General features: G+C 44.7%; 1 protein-coding gene across 2 annotated transcripts in view; it reads right to left on the reverse strand.

Moving 5' to 3' along the window:
* Positions 1–426: 426 nt before the first annotated feature.
* The window catches only part of ZDHHC8 (zDHHC palmitoyltransferase 8), a 63119-nt gene continuing 41112 nt past the window's right edge, over positions 427–22433 (reverse strand). The window contains exons 3-12 of one of the 2 annotated variants that reach the window (XR_014027901.1): positions 21982–22139; positions 19634–19806; positions 19011–19113; positions 17457–17548; positions 16821–16953; positions 15113–15218; positions 14602–14711; positions 11664–12700; positions 5383–8704; positions 427–701 (exon numbers count right to left, since the gene is read on the reverse strand). Coding sequence is in view for 1 of the 2 variants with exons in the window: in XM_081339035.1 (XP_081195161.1) it covers positions 8521–8704; positions 11664–12700; positions 14602–14711; positions 15113–15218; positions 16821–16953; positions 17457–17548; positions 19011–19113; positions 19634–19806; positions 21982–22139 (2096 nt within the window). In the remaining variant the exon portion in view is untranslated. Of the gene's footprint in view, positions 8705–11663; positions 12701–14601; positions 14712–15112; positions 15219–16820; positions 16954–17456; positions 17549–19010; positions 19114–19633; positions 19807–21981; positions 22140–22433 lie in introns of both variants that reach the window. The other variant, XM_081339035.1, reaches the window with a different exon arrangement.

Genomic DNA, 22433 nt, shown 5'->3' on the forward strand with positions numbered 1-22433 from the left:
ACACCAGACATTTCCTGATGAGAACTAACAAGGCCCGAGTCTACTGTGGTGGAAGGTAGTCTGGATTCCCAGCAGGGAGGGGCCACATTCCAGTGAAGTTTAGATAGTTTGATTTCTCCCCAGCAAAGTATATCTACAATGATGCAAGTAGCTTGCTTTAGATGGGCAAGATTCAGCCTAGGGGTGAGGGACATAAAAGGAACTGCTCAGAAGTAATTCCATAGGTCTTGCTTGATTCTTGGGACCTTTTCAAAAATCACATCAGCTCCATCCTGTCACTGGCAATATAAACCTTTGGGTTTCTAGTCCAACACAAGAATTGTGATAAGGTAAAGGTAAAGGTTCCCCCACGCATGCGTGCTAGTCGTTTCCGACTCTAGGGGCCGGTGCTCATCTCCGTTTCAAAGCCGAAGAGCCAGCGCTTGTCCGAGGACGTCTCCGTGGTCATGTGGCCGGCGTGACTAGACGCCAAAGGCGCACGGAACGCTATTACCTTCCCACCGTAGTGGTCCCTATTTTTCTACTTGCATTTTTTTTTACGTGCTTTCGAACTGCTAGGTTGGCAGAAGCTGGGACGAGTAACAGGCGCTCACTTTGTTACGCGGCACTCAAGATTCGACCCGCCAAACTGCCGACCTTCTGATCGACAAGCTCAGCGTCCTAACCCACTGAGCCACCGCGTCCCTTGAGAATTGCGATACCTTGAGTGAAAGAAATGTTGGTCAATCGGATCATTCAAAACACCAAACTAAACTTTGGATAAAATCTCTAACGTATATGGTGAGCAGAGCAACTGTCCCATCTGTTTTTAAAAAAAATAAAAATAAAAAGGCTGGACGGACCTAAAATCCTTCCTATTTTGGCAGATTCTCCCAACCCAGCATCAAACTGTCTGCTAGAAGCTTTCTCCTAACTGCAAACACAAAATCTCAGCTAACATCTACGGGTGTTTTTTTTTCCTAGTGACCCACATGGGCTGGATATAAGCCCTAAAGGGAAGACATCTGTTGTTTCCAGGGTCTGCTAATTGGTCGGTGCCAGCTACTTCAAAGATCTGAATAATTTACTACCATTTAGTCTATTTTAAATGCAAACTTCAAAGAAAAGACAACGAAGAATAGCACAGCTTTCATAACACTATTAATGCAAGAGGTATCTTTTCCGTGTGCCTGGATCCATTTTATAGCTTAACCTAATGGGATGCATCTCCCGTGTCCTTGCCTTCTTTCATTGGCCCAGCTAGAGCTCAATCAACCTGGCCAAGATAAGCAAACCACTTTCAAACCCACACCACCCTCCTGCATACAAATAGACAGGGCTTTTTTTTCTCATAGAATGCTCAGAACGGAGTTCCGGCACCTTTTTTGGATGGAACCTTGTAGGGTAGGCAAGGTGGGTTGTATGACACGTGTGAGTTCCGGCACCTTTTATTTTACAAAAAAAGCACTGCAAATAGAGAAGGTATTTACTAGAGACGAACTAGTTGATCAGTGCTGTAAGCATCCAGGTGTGTCTCTTTTCGTCATCTTTAGAAGGAGGGGAAAAAAAATGCCACGGACCTCACAGAATTCCTCTCTGATCTGACTTTTAATTCTTACCATTGTGAATTTCTCACAGAAATTTCAAGGGAGAAAACAAATTAAATCGAGGGAAGGAGGGAGAGATCAATGCACATTATTAGCTAAGTGGTTTCACAACTGGAAACGACCAGTATGTATCCCATCTACTCAGTTGCGTGCGAGCGTGCGTGTGTGTGTGTGATGGTCTGTATATGTGCTTACTTTAGACTATCCGCCCTTTTGCTTCGATTTTAAAGGCACTATCAAAACATCCATGTGCTTATTTGATCATAGGCTTAGTCGTACCCCAAACCAGCTAGACATATTTCTCGTAGGAGTGAGCGAGGCTTTAGCGAGCTTTGCAAATTTCAATAGAAAAAAAATGACCTGTTCTACACTTACTACAGTGTTCAGAAGACACTCGTCTGCTAAAGTTCATAGTTCCCTGAATATGCCCCTAAATGCCTTAATTGCTTCCCCTCCCTTCTCATAAAATGGCTTGGAAACTTTTGAACTGTGCATTCATTTCATAGTTGCAAACCATCTTTCCTCCAGCTCCTTGCCTGCACGTCGTCCCACAGGAGATTACAGAATTACAGACCACAAATAACAGAGTTGGGAGAGACCTCAGAGGTCTTCTAGTCCACCCCACTGCTCAAGAAGAAGACTCTACACCATTCTGGACAAATGGCCCTCCAGTCTCTTCTTAAAAACCTCCAGTGATGGGCGGGTTTTTTTTCCCCCAAAAGGCAACCGGACTTTGTTTTTCCTGGAAGATATTTTGCTTCTCACCCAAGAAGCTTCTTCAGTTCTGACTGAAGTCAGTCCGGAGTCAGAACTGAAAAAGCGTCTTGGATGAGAAGCACAATGTCTTGAAGGAAAAACAAAGTCCAGTTGCCTTTTGAAGAAGCACCTATGGAACAGCCATGGGTTGGAGGACTTAGAATCTCTTTAGACCTCCAGTGATGGAGCACCCACAACGTCTGGAGGCAAGTTGTTCCACTGATTGATTGTTGTCACTGTTAGGAAGTTCCTCCTTAGTTCCAGGTTGTTTCTCTCCTTGATCCGTTTCCATCCATTGCTTCTTGTCCTGCTCTCAGGTACTTTGGAGAATAGCTTGACTCCCTCTTGTTTGGGGCAGCCCCTGAGATATTGGAAGACTGCTATCATGTCACCCCTCGTCCTTCTCTTCACTAGACTAGACATTCCCCGTTCCAACAAAGGGAAGTTGTTCCTATAAAAGGGAAGAGAGTCTAGAAAAGACAAATGGACAGGGCTGGATAGAAGTAAAATTTGCTCCAATTCACTTAGAATGAAATTGAACATTAAAGCCAGCCAATGCAAAGGCTGCATAATAATTTCCACCTTTGCATTTCAGTAAAAATTCAGCAGCAACGTTTGGAGGGAAGCTCTGATTTAAATGAAAATTTCGGGTTTGGTCTTGAATTAAGTTCTTCCAGGCTGATCTGTATTAGCCCTGCCTCTTCAGAAATGTGTATCAGCTTTGGGTGCCATGCTTTTTAAAAAGAACTGGGTCAAACTGGAATAGATTCAAAGAAGGACAATAAGGATGATTGGGGAACCAGACAGAAGTGTCAGCCTTGAGAAGACCAAGTGATGGTAGGACAATTATCTAGAAGTTCTCCCACAGAAGATGATCCAGATCTGTTCTCTTTCATCCAATAATGTAAGATATGAGATGATAAGATTTAAGTCACGACAAGGATGATGCCAGTTACATTTTAGGAAAAAAACATCCTAGGAGGAAAACTAATTTTAACAGTAGAAATAATGGTCAAGATACGGTGGGTTCTTATTCAAGATGGACAATTTTGGATGTTTTAATTTGCATTCCAACACTGAGCAGGTGAACGAAAACTATGGCTCCCCTTTCAATAATTCCGTGCTTCTATCATGAGCAAACATTTGGGAAGCTGTCAATCCATTATATCTCGTGGTTATCTGGGTAAGGAAGACAGGCCTACGAGAAAGTCACCCTGAATTAAAGAAAGCTTAATTCTATAGACAGAGGAGGGTGTTCTTAGACCATTAGGTGCAGTCTGGAATTAAAAATAGCATATGAGAAGACAGAAAAATAAAACAGTCAATAACAATCATTAAGAAGTCAACTAATAATGATGGGCAAGAGCAGAGATTGGAGTTAAAATCTAGCTGGCATAAAATAGCATTCATTCCTATCCATCAGCCTGGTGAAAGTTCAGTGGTCATTATCCAATTTACACCGAAGGCACCTTTTTCCAGTTTCATTCCAGACCAAAGGATGGATGATAGGTGATGTAGTGCATTAACTTAGGCAGAGGACGCTAAGGGAGGCTCCACAATATTGGAGAAAACAGACATGAGTCATGCAATGTCTCTGAACTTTGATTCCAAAAGCAGGGAGATCTTTTGCCCCAAAGGTGCTTTTCAAAATGCAACTGGATTTTCTTCTTGTTTTTTTTTTTTCCTTGAAGACATTTTGCTTCTCATCTAAGAAGCTTCTTTAGTTCCGACTGCATCGCGGAGAATAGAAGGATTTATATTCTTTGCAGTCATCTGGTCATTAGTACTCTCTCATTGGGGCCACTTGGAAATTTATTTGTGCCCTCAGGGTCTCCTGAATAGCGCAAACAGATGTGGGATCTTCTTGGAGCTATTGAAAGGACTGCATATGACACCACTTCTCTCCTGTTTACAACACAATCCTTTCAGCAGTTCCAAAAAGATTCCACGCCCATTTGTACTATACAGGAGACCCTGAGTAGGGCACAGATAAACTTCCAAACGGCCTCAACAATTCTCAGAAAGAGCGCTAACCAGATGACTGCAAAGAATATAAATCCTTCTATTCTCCCCCATTCAGAACTGAAAAAGTTTCTTGGACGAAAAAATGGGAATGGCTTTGCACCCAGAATGGGAATAGGGGCCATCTTGTTCCTGCAAAATATTTTAGGTCAGATTTAGAGGCTAGACATCGCTTCCCAGCGAAGTAGGTGACAGAAGCCGTTGAGATGTGTAAGATATTGAATCAAATCCGGATGGCAACACAGCACCAAAGCTGATGGCATCGCTTGAAAATTCTACATCTTATGTTTTCCCCCAAAGAATCTGGACCACAGTTGGCTGCTAAACCTCCAGTTTGAAAGAATCCAGCTCTTCACCTTTCCTCATCCTAACATGAGAATCCAGCCAAGTGGAACTTTTTAATATAGACACAGTTCCAAGATCAACATCCTACTATCCTTGCATTCTTCTAGAATTAATCTCTTCAAACCATACAGATCTGTACATCTCCTTTTCTCTGAGGAACGCGTCATCATGTCTACTCAGACTATCGTATCATCCAGAGGTGCCAGTAGACCACAGTCCGAAAAAATCAAGATGGTGGCCAGAATCATGCGATTCGGAGCTTCTGCTATATCTTATGCACATTGACCGAGCATGATTTGTTTTAACTGCACCTTGCAGATACCCCTAATATTATATATACAAGGGACAATGCAATGTAATCTAAGCATAAATCCTTTCCTGGATTTCTAAGGTCTTCCCATGCCCATTCCTTTCTAGCACTGATAGTGTTACCTAGATGGGTAATGAAACGTCTGCAAGAAAACAGCCAAGCTCAGAGAGCGCCAAGGACCCCACAGTCCTCCTCCTCTTCTCCTTCTCTGCCTCTCCACAAACCCCATTCCCTTCTAGCACTGATGATGTTTCTTAGTTGGGTCATGAAACGTCTGCAAGAAAACCACCAAGCTCAGAGAGCAACAAGGACCCCACAGTCCTCCTCCCGCCCCCAACTCCCTTTTAGCATTGTTGATGTTACCTGGTTGGGTAATAAATGTCCACAAGAAAAGAGACAAATTCAGACAGCATCAGTCTTTCTTCTCCTCCATTTCCTCCCCTCCCTTTGAGCACTGAAGATGTTACCTAGATGGGTAACGAAACGTCTGCATAAGACAGCCAAGCTCAGAGAGGACCAAGGACTCCACCGTCTTTCAGTAACTTTTTTCTCTTTCTCCCCAGATGAAAAAGCGAGAAAACATCAAATTCCAGAGATTTATCACAGACCCAGGAAAAGAAGGGACGGGCCATCCAAGCAGGCTTCACGCTCTGTCTGAAATCTCATCCCAGAAGAATTAGCTCGCCAAACCACACAACAATGGATGAATGTGGGAAACACCTCCCACCCGTTGGGAAGCTTACTGTAAAACTAGGAAGCAGACAAAACGTAAGAGGTTGCAAAATCAAAAATAAGCCCGTGAATTTCAAAATAAATCCAAATCGGGAAAACAAAATGCCTTCTCTACAATTTCCCTGAAATCGGTTTTAATCACCTTGGAGTGCCATCCCTAGAGTGGTGAGGTTATGTTTGGGGGGGGGCAGCGTTGGTTGTTTTTAATTGGGGAATTCGGAAGGCGTGTTTGCTGGTTTTTACTCCACGCAACTACAGACAGTCCTTGACTTACCACCACAATTGAGCCCCCAAATTTTTGTTGCTAAGTGAGACAGTTGCTAAGCAACTCTTACCCCATTTTACGACCTGCCTTTCAGCTGTTAAGTGAATCACTGCAGTTGTTAAGTTGGCAACATGGGTGGTTGTGCAAATCTGGGTTCCCCGTTGATTTTGTTCACCAGGAGGTTGCAAAAGCTGAACACATGATCCTGGGACAGTCACAAATGCGAGTCAGTTGCCAAGCATCTGGATTTTGATCACCTGACCACGGGGATGCTGCAAGGGTCGTAAGTGTGAAAAACGGTCCTAAGTGGCCTTTTTCAGAGCAGTTGTAACCTCAGACAGTCACTAAAAAAAACTGTTGTAAATTGAGGACAGGCTGTATACACTTTTGAGGATGAAATGCAAAATAACCTATGCCCGTCAGAATCCATCTGAGAAAAACTGACTATTCTCACTTCTTAAAATGCAGTTTTCTTTTGCTTGGCGTGGAGAAAAGAGACGTAAGCATTTGGCTCGCTGATCTGGTTCTCTTTCCAGAACAAACCACAACTTGTGTCCAAGTGATCGTAACTACCACATTTGCACTAAGGGATCCATTCCTTCCCTGCCCTCCTAGCTCATCCATGCCACACACACACACACACACGCTCACCAAATTTGGCAAAAAAGGAAAGGGCAAAAAACCAACAAAACCCCACAACGTTTTTTAACACCGTGATCTTTTGCAGCATTCAGCCTTAAGAGGCAGTCACCCAACTTTATATATATGTATATATATAAAGAATTATTTAAGGCCCATTATGCTAAGTATCAGCATTCTAAATATACTACTTCTATTTTCTGCTTGTTTCTTAACTGAAATATGATTTACACTGAAGGGTAGGTACAGGATGTGGAAGGGAAGACTTCCTAATTTTGAGGAGAAAGATTTAGAATTTTTGTAAACAGTTTAGGGAGCACTTTTTCTTTAACAAATTCTCTTTCGGATCAACCCTTAAAAAGTCTAGCGATCAGCGGTCTTGCTGTCTCCCTGGATATTTACTGTGCCCATCTTCAAGCAGGCCACAGACGTGTCTCCTGCAGACGTGCGTTCAGCTGACCAACAATCACACACACGCGCACGCATACACACGGACACACATCGCGAAATGCAACAGCTCAAAAATACCTTGCGTTGAGAGTATACACACACACACACACACACACACTGCACCAGTGCAAGACAATTTAACACCATTTCACAGCCCCCAGGAGCAGGAGAATCGGAAGGAGTATGGCTGTTTGAAAATCAGAAGTGACCTTCTCAATATTTTGATTTTTTTTTGTTTTCGTTTTTCCTTCAAAAGCAAGGCAGGGTTATTTGGTGGTATTTGAAAACCCATCTAGAATTGTCCGGGGTGGGGTGGGGGAAATGGAAGTCCCTTATTTGTGCAACAGTTCTATGGCATGATGGGGAAACTCTTCATGGGCGCAATATAGTTTTCAGATGCTTCAGCAGATGGTAAGAAGATGGCTAGAAAATTGCCCCGTTTCTTGGCCCAAAGGATGGTGTCTAAAAGACTGAACAAGACTCAGAGGTCTAGTGGTGTCCATCAACTTTCCTTTGCTAGATTAGGGTTCTCTTCAGTGCATGGTTATGCCCAGTTTCCATAAGCGCATGAATTTCCCCACTCATCCTAAAAGGAGGAAGATGTATGTCTCACCCAAAGCATGGATGCAGAAACCTGATTCCCTTCTGCCATCCCTGAAATGAATTAAGAAGAACACCACAGAGAAGGAAACGGTTAAGGACCCAGAAGACTACGTATTAGATAGCACTTGACTGCTTCAAATGCAGCTCTTCCAAGTTTTGTATAGATCACGGATGGGCTGAAAAAAGAAAACCAGAAACTTGTTGGGTTCCATCACTTGTTCCTCTTGAGTTCCATCACTTGTTCCCCATGAGTTCCATCACTTGTTCCTCATGAGTTCCATCATTTCTTCTTCATGAGTTCCATCATTTCTTCATAAGTTCCGTCACTTCTTCCTCATGAGTTCCATCACTTCTTCCACACGAGTTCCGTCACTTCTTCATCTTGGCCTTCAACCAGCCTGGAGACTTGAAGCAGGGGTGGAAGAGAAAGCAACAAGGCCTAAGGACAAGGATGGGATGGACAAAGAAAATGCACAATGGTTTTTAACCATTGTTGGACACAGCCGGCGTTGTCGGTTGTGGACGGGTCAGTTTGTCCAGGAAGGACCCAATGAGCTGTGCCAAGGGGCATCATTCTTTGAAGAATAAGGCTACAGCTGGCCTCAGCTGGCAAAGGGGGACCTCTGCGTGCCTTTTAAGAATGGTTGAAAAAATAATAATAAGTCCAGCCATGAAGTCACGTACAGGGCAGGCACCAACCGTTGGTTTCCTCCTTCTGTTCCTGTTGGATCTTCACAGTGTAATGTAGCTCCACAGATGAATTTGCAGGGACTTCTCCTTCTCCCATACTCTTAAACTCGCCTTCTTTTTGTTTACACTGAAATTTCATAGGTTGTTCCGCCCACTCCAGAGACTTTCTTAACGTTTGAGTGTCTAGCTGGACTCAAGGGAGGACCTTGGGCACTAGGCGTGGAGCCGATTCGACCCTCGGCTCTGGAAAGACCCTTCGGCTGTCCATTGATTTTACTGTGAGGGGTCTTCAGCGGGATGTCCTCTCTGTGGCCGGGAGAAAGATAAGGTCAAAGGTTAGGAGGCAGAAGAAAACGAGGAATCTTATATCGGTAGTTCTCGACTTGCAAGCACAATGGGAAAAACGGAATTTCTGCAAAAGGCAGCCACATAGAATGAAGGCTACTGCTAAGCTTGTAAGCCGCCCTGAGTCTTCGGAGAAGGGCGGGATATAAATGGAATTAAAATAAAATAAATAAATTAAGTGGACCACACCCAGTTTTATCACCCTCTTCCCCTTCCCCCCCCCCCCGCTTTGGTGTACAGGAAATCACTGGCAGTTGTCAATAACATGGTTCTTATTAACAATTTAATTTAATTTAATTTAATTTAATAATATTTCTATACCGCCCTTCTCCCGAAGGACTCAGGGTGGTGAACAGGGCAAGAATAAAAATACAGATTACAAAAGTTAAAACAAGATTAAATAAATGCCCACATACTAAAATACATCTTTAAAACCTAATAAAATAACAATAACAACCCCCCCCCCAATCCCCTCATCAGGCCAGGCCAGCTTGTTCAAAAAAGTATGTTTTTAGCTCGCGGCGAAAGGAGCGGAGGTCGGGCGCCGTCCGGAGCTCAACCGGTAGCTGATTCCATAGCTCCCGGGCGCCCACAGAGAAGGAATTTGGCCTCCTCTGCTGAGCCAGCTGTGAAGGGAACAAGGGACGATCACGTAACCTTGGGATGCTACTTGCAACCAGGGCAGATACGTGCTGGTTTGCAACGTGCCTGGATGCTGATCACGGGACACGCTACCACAGTTAGAAATGGTTGCTCAGTCTCTTTTTCCCAGGGCCACTGTCAGTTCAAATGGTCACTAAACGAATGTTTGTTAAGTCGAGGGCTTTACCCGTATGGAGTGGGGAACACGGACTTAGACAAAAGGCTGGAATTGAGAGACGCCCCGCCCCCATTTTGATCGAGACGGCAGTAGCAGAACAACCTGCCTCCAGAGGTGGTGAATGCTCCAACACTGGAGGTTTTTAAGAAGAGACTGGACAGCCATTTGCCTGAAATGGTATAAGGTTTCCTGCCTGAGCAGGGGGTTGGACTAGATGACCTCCAAGGTCCCTTCCAACTATATTATTATTATTATTATTATTATTATTATTATTATTATTATTATTATTAATTAAATGAAAACACCCTCCTCCCTCTCGCACTTCTGTCTGTCTGTCCAGACGGCGTCCCCCTCACACGCCGCAATATAGTTTAGTCCTCGACTTACGGCCACAATTGAGCCCTAATTTGTTAAGTGCTTTTTGCCGCCGCTCTTAGGACTTTTTCTGGCCGCCTTGATTAAGGGGATTGCTTCAATTGTTAGTTAAGTCACACGGTTCTGGTGCGAATCTGGCCTCCTCGCGGACTTTGCTGGTCAGAAGGTCGCAAAAGTTGATCACGTGACCCCCTTCCCCAGGAACACTGCAACCGTCCTAGATACATGCCAGTGGCCAAGCGTCTGAATTTTGATCGTGTGACCATGGGGGAGGCTGCAACCGTCAAAATATGTACTAGTTGTCAGGCATCCGAATGTAAATCCCGTGGCCAAGGGGATGCTGCAACGGTCATACTTGTGAAAAATGGTCATGGCTCACTTTTTTTAGTGCCGTTGTAACTTGGAACAGTCATTAAATGAACCGTTGTAGGTCGAGGACTATCTGTACTTCCTGGTTATACGTAACGGTGGAAATAGCAACCTAGAGATGGGATGACTTCCCCCTTTTGCAGAAGGCCTTCAAACCGAGGTTGGAAAGCTATCATTCAACAATCCTTTTAATTTGGATTTCTGCACGAAGCGGACAGTCAGGTTTAAAGGAATAAATGATCCCCTAAAATGTTACAATCTGATACTGACAGAAGGGAATATTTATTTTATTTATTTATTTTATTTATTTTATTTTTATTCCATTTATATCCCGCCCTTCTCCGAAGACTCAGGGCGGCTTTTACAAACTTAGCAGTAGCCTTCATTCTATGTATATGCCTGCTTATTAGGGATTTCACACACACCCCAAGCGGCATTATTACAAAGTCAGCTTAATTGCCCCCCAACAATCTGGGTCCTCATTTTACCTACCTGGGAAGGATGGAAGGCTGAGTCAACCTTGAGCCTGGTGGGACTCGAACCTGCACTAATTGCAGGCAGCTGGTGTTACTTAAGGAGGCATCAGCCCACTGCTCCACCAAGGCTCTTATTTGTATATATTTGTAGCACCAAAGGTTGAACCTGAGGCTCTCTAAGCTTGGTGGTTTTCTTGCAAGGCATTTCATGACCCAAATAGGTAACAACGGTGGTTCTCTATCATTCCTTACTTACAGAAGTGATAGAGCACTGATGACGTTACCTAGTTGGGTCATGAAACGTCTTCAGGAAGACACCCAAGATCGGAGAGCACCAAGGACCCCACAGTCCTCTTCCTCCCCCTCCTCCCCCTTCCTCCCCTCCTCCTCTCTGCACACCCCACTCCCTTTAGCACTGATGATGTTACCTAGTTGGGTCATGAAACATCTGCAAGAAATCCACCCAGCTCAGAGAGCACCGAGGACCCCAAAGGCCAGAATCTACTCTTCAACTTAAGAAATATGATGAAGCGCATACTAATTAAACAACCCATTTCGCATCCTCATTGGATGTTAGTGCTGAAATCTGGGACTTGATACTCATGACTAGTAGCCAGCCTGAAATTATTTTACGTTTGCTAGTATGCTACTCTTAAATATTGGATGAGTCCAGGGAATTACGTTCTATTTCTGAGTAACAAACTAGCCTACAATCTAGTCTCGGTTTAACTCTTAATTTCCAGGTCATTTAATGAGCGCAAGTTATACATTTTTTGAGACCATCTCCCCTTGGCTGAAAACCATCCAGAAATACGGAAGTATTTGAACTCTGCACCCCGTCTCCCCACACGCAACTCAGCCGTGCTGAAATTCTCCGTACCTTGCAGCTCCTACGGATTGGGCTTCAGTGAGCTCCACCGTGTTAACAAAGGAGACCGATTTGGGAGGCCCGTACGAGGGAGATCTGTGGATCCCGCTCGGCGATGAAGGAACCTGGCGGATTGGCGACTTGTAGGAGCCGTTACTCATCCTGCCTTGCAGTGCCTGATGGGCTTGGATGTTGTTATTGGCTAGGTCTGCTTGGAGAGAAGGTGTGGAAGTCCTTGACACCCGGGTGATGGCGCTGGAGAGGGAAGAAACAGACGTCTGCAAGGCTGGGTTCCGGGTGCTAAAGCTGCTGGTGGGGATGAGATTGTCTCTGGAGCCGTATCGCAGGACTAAGCTACGGGGATCATCCGACAGCAGGCTGACTTGCTGAAGGCTGTAAGAACTTGGGGTGTCATACACCCCTGAATCGGCAAACACGGAGTCTGGGTGAGAAAGAAGCAGCTTCTCCTTCTCCTCCATCTCCTTCCTTTCTTGGATGGACGCCATAATGGTTTTGGACAGGTTGTCGTAGCGGACTGGAGAGGGGTCTCGTGGGTGCGGGGCTGGCCCACTCTGCCCGGGGCTAAAGGTCTGGGGAGACGGGCGCTGGAGTTCCCTGCCCCGCAGATGGCACATTTTGGCAGACAAATAGGGCGAGTGGTATCCGACGGAGCCCACCGCGGCGTGCGCCATGCACCGCTTCCCGGAAGGGGAAATGGGATTCAGCAAGCTGTCGTAGGATAAGCTCCCGTTCCTGTTGGAGAGTGAATTGGGGGCGAAGATGCTCTTGTAGGGGGTTGAGGTTGCCCCTTCGGACTTCATGGGATGGAGGGGCAGTTTGTCGGTGCCTCTCCGCCCCCCCGTTTTCAGACTGAGGGACCTCGAGTTGTCAGCAAAAGAATCAGCTTGGAGCGGAGAAGACTGGTAGGTTTTGTGAAGGGACCTCTTCCGATAGTTGGGGAGCTCCATGCTGGGCTCAGATTGGTAATCCAGGCTGCTGTCATTGTCGTCGGCCAGGGAGCTTTGCCTCAGACCTTCCTGGATGGAGATCTGGGAGAAAAGAAGGAAGGGTTAGAACGGAGCGGCGGTCAGCCCTCCTGGGTCAACCAGACGGGAAGCACGACCAGATGGGCAATTTCGACTTTACTGTAAGGCTATCTTAAAAAGAATCTTGCAAGTCTTATAATACAAGTCTCCCACCGTCTCTTTTTTCAGCCTGATAAGTTAGGGATGATCCTTTCCGAGTTTCTTGCTTTACCCCTTATGTAGTTGCAGGCTATGTCGTCTCTTATCTGATTATTCCCGAGGCAACCTATCTTCCCCTGTATTCTCAGATCATTCCCTCATACCTCTACATCAGCGGAAGCAACTTGTTTTTCTCTCTCTCTGTCTTTCATCTCTCTCTTTTTTTCTTCTTTCTTCTTTCTTTCTTTCTTTCTTTCTTTCTTTCTTTCTCTTTCTTTCTTTCTCCTTCTTTCTCTCTCTCTGTCTCACTCTCTCCTTCTCTTTCTCTTTCTGTCTCTCTGTCTATCTCTCTCTGTCTCTTTCTTTCTCCTTTCTCTTTTTCTGTCTATCTCTCTGTCTCTCTTCTCTCTGTCTCTCTTTTCTATCACTCTCTTTTTCTCTCTGTTTCACTCTCTCTCTCTCTCTTTCTTTCTCTCTTTCTTTCTCTCTCTCTGTCTCTCTCTCTGTCTCTGTCTCTGTCTCTCTCTCTCTGTCTCACTCTCTTCTTCTCTCTCTTTCTCTTTCTGTCTCTGTCTATCTCTCTCTGTCTCTTTCTTTCTCCTTTCTCTTTTTCTGTCTATCTCTGTCTCTCTTCTGTCTCTCTTTTCTATCACTCTCTTTCTCTCTCTCTCTCTCTCTCTCTCTCTCTCTCTCTCTCTCTCTCTCTCTCTCTCTCTCTCTCTCTCTCTCTCTCTCTCTCTCTCTCTCTCTCTCTCTCTGCCAAGCAACAAGTGCCAGGAAAAAGATTAATGAGTCTTTACACAGCCTTCTTAAAAATGGCTTTTTTCACTGGTGCTGTGGCCTCATTGTTCAAAATGACAAAGAACGATGGTTTAAACGGCTTGCTTCTGGAGAGGAAGAGGAGTAATAACATAACGTAACGTAACACAACACAAGACAACATCCCTTTCAGACACATTATGAAAACACCTAGTTGAGAAACGCTGTTTGAAACGTTATCGTTCCACTGAAAGTTTTATTTTGACCCCAGGAAGAGGCAGAAAACATTCAAAAGATTTTTAAGAGAAAGATAAAGTTTTCTCCGCAATTGTTTTTATTGGGTATTGTTGTAGATTGTGATGTTAAAGAAACTAACTTGATGTTGAACATGATAACGGCAGCACGGTTACTGGTGGGACAATATTGGAAGAAGGATAGTTTGCCCACTATAGAAGAATGGGTGTTTAAAGTCTCGAATCTTGCAGAAATGTCTAAGATTTCTGCTTATTTGAAAGATCATTCACAGGAAAGATATATTTCAGTTTGGAGGAGATGGATAAATTATATTCAGAACAAATATGGGACTAAAAAGTTCCATTTAGCTTACGAGTAGATTTTAGAGGGATATTGTTATTGGCACGTTGTTTGTAGTTATGTTAAAGGGGAGTTAAAGCACATTATGAACTTGGTTAATTGTATATTATGCATGATTTTTATTTAGAATATGATTATTGTAACTATAATCCTGTATTTAGCTCTGGGAAGGGGGGGGGAAGTGGGCGGGTTTGGGGTGGGAGGGATTTGGGGATATATTGTAAAATCTTGTTTTTGTAAAACTCTTTAATAAAAATAAAAAAGAAAAGACCTAGTTGAGAACGTTATCGTTCCACTGAAAGTTTTATTTTGACCCCAGGAAGAGGCAGAAAACATTTCAAGCTGGTTTGAAGTTGGCCGCTCCGTTTAGTTCGGTCAAAGCTGAGATTCGGTCTGCAGCCTTGCCATCTTACCTGCTCAGATGTTCCATGATAGTGGACTTTCGAGTTGTTGCTGAAAGCAGGGCGGTATTTGTACATGGCAGGGGTGGGAGGGCTGATAAGTTTGGGAGAAAGGCTGCTTTCTGGAAAACAAAAAAGGAAACAAGCCATGGTTTACGGCAAGCCCAAACCAGGATGGAATTTCCCATAACCCATAATATGGCTTGCTTGTCTACGGCTTGGCTATGTAAACCCAGCTCCCGAATTTTTTCAAATCTTAGCCGACGGGTTGTTATACGGATCCAGTCAACGGTGGTTTAGTCAGTAAACCGTAGTTAAACAAACTACGGCTTAGCTTCTATGAATCCAACGGTTTCTGCATCACGGGCTCAACCAATCGTGAACGTTCCTCGAGAAAGGAAGTTTTTCTAAAAGAGAGAAGTTCACACCTTCACCTGATTTGGAGGAAAAAAAAAGGAAAACGGGGAAATTCATACATTCACTCGATTTTTTTTTAAAAAAAAGAAAATATCAAATCTCGTACCTTCGCTGCTTCCCAGTTCGCTGTATTTACTGGAATCACCTTTGGGCGGAAGTGGAGGTTGTATATCCATGTTTTTTTCATCCAGCCCTTCTAGGCTAATTTTAGACTGAAAACAATCATGGAACAAGGTTAAGTGTTGTGGACTACTCTAACCCTTAAAAACATGCATTGCCCCCACCCCCGCCCCCCATGTCTCTACAGGCTGTGCAGGATAACAGTGGTTTTCACCCATTGTGTTAGTTTAGTTTGATTTTAGCCAGGGTATGAAAACAGCCGCCGTGTTTTGCTTATTCTACTTTATGGCTTAATACGTGGCCTGAACCCATCCAGTCGAGGCTTGTTCAGCAAACCACGGTTAAACAAATCTTTGCTTAATGCAGTCTAAGAAGCTCTGCTAGCAGTCAGTTTGACCTAGTGGGTAAGGCATCAGGCTAGAAACCAGAGCATGAGTTCTAATCCTGCCTTAGGCATGAAAGCCAGCTGGGTGACTTTGAGCCAATCACCAGGAGACGGGGAGTCCTAGTCCCGCCTTAGGCATGAAAGCCAGCTGGGTGACTTTGAGCCAATCACCAGGAGACTGTGAGTTCTAGTCCTGCCTTAAGTATGAAAGCCAGCTGGGTGACTTTGGGCCAATCACCAGACGACTGTGAGTTCTAGTCCCGCCTTAGGCATGAAAGCCAGATGGGTGACTTTGAGCCAATCACCAGGAGACAGTGAGTTCTAGTCCTGCCTTAAGTATGAAAGCCAGCTGGGTGACTTTGAGCCAGTCACCAGGAGACGGAGATTTCTAGTCCCGCCTTAGGCATGAAAGCCAGCTGGGTAACTTTGAGCCAATCACCAGGAGACAGTGAGTTCTAGTCCTGCCTTAAGTATGAAAGCCAGCTGGGCGTCTTTGAGCCAATCACCCAGAGACTGGGAGTTCTAGTCCCGCCTTAGGCATGAAAGCCAGCTGGGTAACTTTGAGCCAATCACCAGGAGACTGTGAGTTCTAGTCCTGCCTTAAGTATGAAAGCCAGCTGGGCGTCTTTGAGCCAATCACCCAGAGACTGGGAGTTCTAGTCCCGCCTTAGGCATGAAAGCCAGCTGGGTAACTTTGAGCCAATCACCAGGAGACTGGGAGTTCTAGTCCTGCCTTAAGTATGAAAGCCAGCTGGGCGTCTTTGAGCCAATCACCCGGAGACTGGGAGTTCTAGTCCCGCCTTAGGCATGAAAGCCAGCCAGGTGCCTTTGAGCCAATCCGTCTCTCTCAGCCCACCTGACCTCACAGAATTGTTGTTGACGGGAACATAGGAAGAGGAAGGAGTATTATGTATGTTCATCATCTCGAGTTATTTATAAAAACAATAAAGGTGGGATACAAACAATCAAATACGAATGAATACATAAATCTGGCCCCTCCTAGAATTTTTGCTTTGCAGTGACTGAAACCTGAAATAAATGACTAACTTTGATTTCAGCCTGGACGGGAACGGATTCACCGATCATGCTAGGCTGTAACTTAGCTTGTTTGGCTTTGGCTCAATAGGTTGCATAAACCGCAGCGAGTTGCAAGTCACTTAACCCCTTGGGGCTTAAAAAAGCATGCTTTATGAATTCAGCCAAATGTAGGTAGATTTTTTTTATGGAAATCTTTCACCGGGAAAATATGGAAACCAGATCTCTATATGGGTGGATCCCAGATAGAGGAAAGCTCTTAAGAATGCTTCACCTTGCTCTGGATAAGGTTGGCTTGGACACCATTGTCGCTTATTTTGACGGTGATCTGTCGCTCCTTTAGATCCGGCCTCAGGAACGGTGGCTTCACACTGACCATCTCCTTCTTCTTGGGATCCACAATGTACCTGCAAGATCACCGGAGCTTGAAACTTGCACGCTTTGCGTTAAAAGATACAACCGATGGAAAACATCACGAGGGCCGTAGACCATCAACGGTGAACATCTGCAAATGGCTTACATAAAGGAACGGGCACTTAAGGAGTGAGTAAGAGAGGAGGTTAGGAGTGCTTCTAAAGAAATAACATAAGAGCACCTAGCAGTAAAACGGATAATTGACTAGGACGGATAATCTGAAGGAATGAATGCCATTTTGGTGTGAAAGACCGGCAACAGCGGCTTCGTGGGCGATGGAAGTCACGTGTGGCCAGGATCGCATGTTAACACATCAAGGGGTCCAAGGCAGAGGTGAACACCTGCCATCTATAATTTGATTCTGCTTGCAAAATAGAATCAATAAATCCGCGAAGACCTGCTCGCCCAGCCCCCCCAAGCTCTCACACCCACAAAAGGGACAGGCAACCCAGCGCTGGTTAACCATCAATCTTCTGCGTTCCTCCTGACATCTTACCTAGGAGCCAGGGGGCTGCAGAGGACATGTTCCACATTCCCACAGCACCCTTGAGTAAAAGGATTGACTCCTCCACGGAACTTACCCGTCACCTGGAATTAAAACAAGGAGGGCAGTTTGAAAAAGGGAGGGAGGGAGGGAAGCAACCGTTAGGCTGAGAAAGGCCTTGGGAGACAGAGGGAGGACTTGCTGCTTGAAGAGTCAGATAAAAGGCAGCACAGCCCACAGATGGATACTGGATGGGGCAGGAGATCCAGAAGGGACCCTCCCTGTAGAAGAGAATGGGGGTGGGAACAGGATTGCACAGGTAGCCCTGGATTCCTGACCACAATTGAGTCCCAATTTTTTGTTGTTAAGCAAGACATGATAGCAGCATTCCAATATCTCAGGGGCTGCCCCAAAGAAGAGGGAGTCAAGCTGTTCTCCAAAGTGCCCGAAGGCAGGACAAGAAGCAACAGATGGAAACTAGTCAAGAAGAGAAGCAACCTGGAACTAAGGAGAAATTTCCTGACAGTTAGAACAATTAACCAGTGGAACAACCTGACTCCAGAAGCCATGAATGCTCCAACACTGGAAGTTTTTAAGAAGAGACTGGACAGCCATTTGTCTGAAATGGTATAGGGTTTCCTGCCTGAGCAGGGGGTTGGACTAGGTGACCTCCAAGGTCCCTTCCAACTCTACTATTATGATTACGATTAAGCAAGCTTTGCCCCCTTTGTGGCCACACCTGTCAAGGGCTTCACTGCGGTCGTTCAGCTAGCAACACGGTTGTTAAGCTAATCTGGCTTCCCTCGTGGAATTCACTGGTCAGAAGGTTGCTAAAGGGGATCAGATGACCCCGGGACTCTGCAACTGTCATAAATATGAGCCCAGTTGGCCAAGCATGCGGATTTTGATCACGTGATGCTGCCACGGTTGTAATCGTGAAAAACCGTCTGAAGTCACTTTTTTCAGTGCCGTTGTAAATTTGTCACTAAACAAACGGTTGTACGCCGAGGGACTGCCTGTACTTTCAGATTTGCAAGGTTCTGTCAATTAGCTTTAGAATAAAGTAGAATTCGCGGATCTGATTGTATTTCCTCTCTGGTCCTCCTGGTATAGGGCTGACACTCACCTGCTATGCATCATCATCATCATCATCATTACTATTACTACTACTACTACTACTCAACACACAGTTGGCTAGATGTTCAGACTCAGTCTGGCATTTTTTGTCTACCTATCCAGTCCTTGCCAAGAACCTGGGATAGGCAGGTGTGGATGTTTGACGGTGTTACTGATATCATTGCAGGATGGAAGCAGTTCCTAGTACGGCTGCCTTTTGCAATTGACATTTTATTATTATTATCATTATTACTATTACCATTATTGTTATTCACACAGTCAATGGAAGCAGTTCCCAGTAAAGCCGCCTTTTGAAATTGACATTTTATTTTTATTTTTATTATTGTTGTTGTCGTCGTTGTCGCCATCAGCTGCTCTGATGGTGCAGGGAACAACGTGAACAAGCGATCCCGGAAGCAGAGAAAGAGGGCAGATCGAAAGCCGTCCTACCTGCTCGTTGGTCGTACGTCCTCGGGCCACCAAAACAATGTGGAACGCAGTCAGACCAATCACTGGGATGAAAAAAAGCCCAGTGATACACATGACTGTCATCCTGAAGGCTGACGTTAAGGAAACCCTGCAGATTATTGTGCCACGGGCACTGAAGTATGGTGTCATGGTTCCAATTAAAAAGACACATCAAAGAACACTGCATGATTATTTATTCTAAAAAGTCTATAAAGAGCAGAACGGAGCATCGGCACTCATGGATGGATGCCAGAATCTGAATTCTCCTCCCCTTGACACACCACATCATACAGATTTTTCCTCCCTTATTTACACGTCACGAATCACATTTACCAATTAATTTAACACACAAAGCTTCACTTCCCTTCTGAAGTGGCTATCCCTTATCTTGTCAAAAACATCCGGGTTGCATTCCTCCCTTTTGTGATTCGAAACCCAACAGTTAAAGCAAAAGGCTGCCTCTTATATTGTCAGGGCAAAAACATGTCAATGTTTACAGCATTGACATATGGCAGAAAGAACTGCTTTCGGGGGGGGGTGCTGAGATCGGTCTGGCAGGATGGGGGCAACCGGTTGAACCCAAGAGGACCACACGAGGAGGATACGTAACAGCAGTGTGGGCCACGCCCACTTTTTCAGCGTGGTGTAAGACATAGATAAGCCCGAAGGTGAAGACGCCAACCATGTGGGCACTTAAAGATAGCAAGAAAAGGAAGAAATAGCGGTAGTTGCGTCGTCCGATACAGTTATTAACCCAAGGGCAGTGGTGATCAAAATCCTGGGGAGACAATAGGAGAGAGAGTGGGATAATGCGGGCATAACTTGCCGTACACATAGGCATTAGCTCAGGAATAATGGGAACCATAATAATTACAATCACAACAACACTATCAACCCGTCAGGCCCCAAGACTCAAGAAAGACACATGGAGTTACTCTGAGCAATGTAGATAGATAGATAGATAGATAGATAGATAGATAGATAGATAGATAGATAGATAGATAGATAGATAGATAGATAGATAGATGATAGATAGATAGATAGAGATAGAGATCGACAGAGATAGAGATAGACAGACAGAGATAGATATAGATAAATAGATATAGATACAGATAGATAAATAGATAGATAGATAGATAGATAGATAGATAGATAGATAGATAGATAGATAGAAATATAGACAGATAGATATAGAGATCGACAGAGATAGAGATAGACAGACAGAGATAGATATAGATAGATAGATATAGATACAGAGATAGATAGATTAGATAGATAGATAGATAGATAGATAGATAGATAGAGATAGAGATAGAGATAGAGATAGAGATAGAGATAGAGATAGAGATAGAGATAGAGATAGAGATAGAGATAGAGAGACAGGTAACTTTTATTGTCATTTTTTACTGTGGGCACACTGGCACACATTAAAAATGAAATTCTGTTGCCTGCTCTCAAGGTGTAGACATACACAGCACACATATAAATATGCTACAACCTATGTATATACCTACTCTGTTACATGTAAATACATATAAATATGTCCTTCAAAAAAGTTTAAATCAGAGCTAATTAATTCCTCCCCCTCCTTCCCCCCCTGCCTTCTTTCCCCTTACTTCCCAGTGGAGGTTATGTATGTGTGTGAGAGAGAGGGCGAGAGAGAGCACACGTTTAAGGGATATATGTATGACAAAGAGGATTTCCTGGCAATAAACGTCCTGCTCAATAAAAGACTGCCGCCATGACATAAAACCCTACTGTCTTCTCAGCCAATAAATTCTCCTCGCTAACCTTCACCCTAGCCGTCCCTCTAATGAAGAGGTGTTCTGCTCTGGCTGAGTCCTTTTCATGAATTTCTCTGTCCAGAGTTAATTCTCGTCTCCTTTTTTTTAACTGCACAACTGACTATGTCAGAAAATGGTTTTAAAAGACTTTGTTCTTCTGCCAAGGTGGCCAAAATCGCCTCGCCTGGGGGAAAGGGGACTTGGGAGGTGCCAGATGTGGTTTGGGTGTTAGCTTGTTTGGCAGTTCCTTGATTGGGGTATCACTTCTTCTCTGTTGGTATGATATTCATCTTGGTCTAGATTGATGCTCATCTGGGTATACCAATAAAGGAGAATATTTGTAGCTCACGGCTGAAATGAGGGGTCCTTGGTGCTCTCTGAGCTGGGTGCTTTTCTTGCAAGATGTTTCATTACCCAAACTAGGTAACATCATCAATGCCGAAAGGGATTTATGGAGAGGAGGGAGGAAGGGAGGGAGGGAGGAAGGGAGGGAGGGAGGAAGGAAGGAAGGACGGACTATGGGGTCCTAGGTGCCCTGAGCCTGCTTGTTTTCTTGCAGATGTTTCATTACCCAAACTAGGTAACACCATCAGTGCTAAAAGGAATTGAATTTAGGGAGGAAGGAAGGAAGGAAGGAAGGAAGGAAGGAAGGAAGGAAGGAAGGAAGGAAGGAAGGAAGGAAGGAAGGAAGGAAGGAAGGAAGGAAGGACTGTGGGGTCCTTGGTGCTCTCTGAGCCTGCTTGTTTTCTTGCAGACGTTTCATTACCCAAACTAGGTAACCTCATCAGTGCTAATCTATGTGTCTATCTGCAAAAAAACCAACCAATGTCAGAGAGCACTGAGGACCCCACAGTCCTCATCGTCCCCCTCCTCTCCTCCTCCTCCTCCTCCTCCTCCTCCTCCTCCTCCTCTTCTTCTTCTTCTTCTTCTTCTTCTTCTTCTTCTTCTTCTTCTTCTTCTTCTTCTTCTTCTTCTTCTTCTTCTTCTTCTTCTTCTTCTTCTTCTTCTTCTTCTTCTTCTTCCTCTTCTTCCTCCTCCTCCTCCTCTTCGTCCTCCTCCTCCTCCTCCTCTTGTATTGCCTTTACTATAAAAGCAATGCTCAAGGGATCGTGTTTAGTGGCAGCAAGCTACAGCTCTGTTCCCTAAAGGCAGGTCACACATGCTCTTACCTCAACACAGTTGTCGCAAACGCTGCAATGGGAGCAGCGCGGAGGGCGGTAAAAGTGGCAGGTGGCGCACCATTTCATCCGAACTTGGATTCCTTTGATCTCCACGTTCTTATAGAGTGGGGCTCGGAAGTCATCATCTTTATCCTCGTCTTCGTCAGCTAACACAAAGAAACAGTGAGACCAGACAGCAGCTTGTGTAGTGGCCGTCTGAGGTTACAACGTCACTGAGAAAAGTGACTGTTTTTTCACACGACTGTTACAGCATCCTCCTGTGGCCACTGACTCGTATTTATGACCCTCGCAGTGTCCCAGGGTCACATGATTCCCCTTTTGCGACTTTCTAACAAGCAAAGTCCATGGGGAGGCCACTAAAGAATAGTGTTGCTAATGCTGCAACAGTCATAAGTGTGAAAAGCAGTCACAAGCCACTTATTTCAGCGATGTTGTAACTC

Source organism: Vipera berus (assembly GCF_964194415.1).
Source record: "Vipera berus genome assembly, chromosome: 14".
NCBI classification, from domain to species: domain Eukaryota; kingdom Metazoa; phylum Chordata; class Lepidosauria; order Squamata; family Viperidae; genus Vipera; species Vipera berus.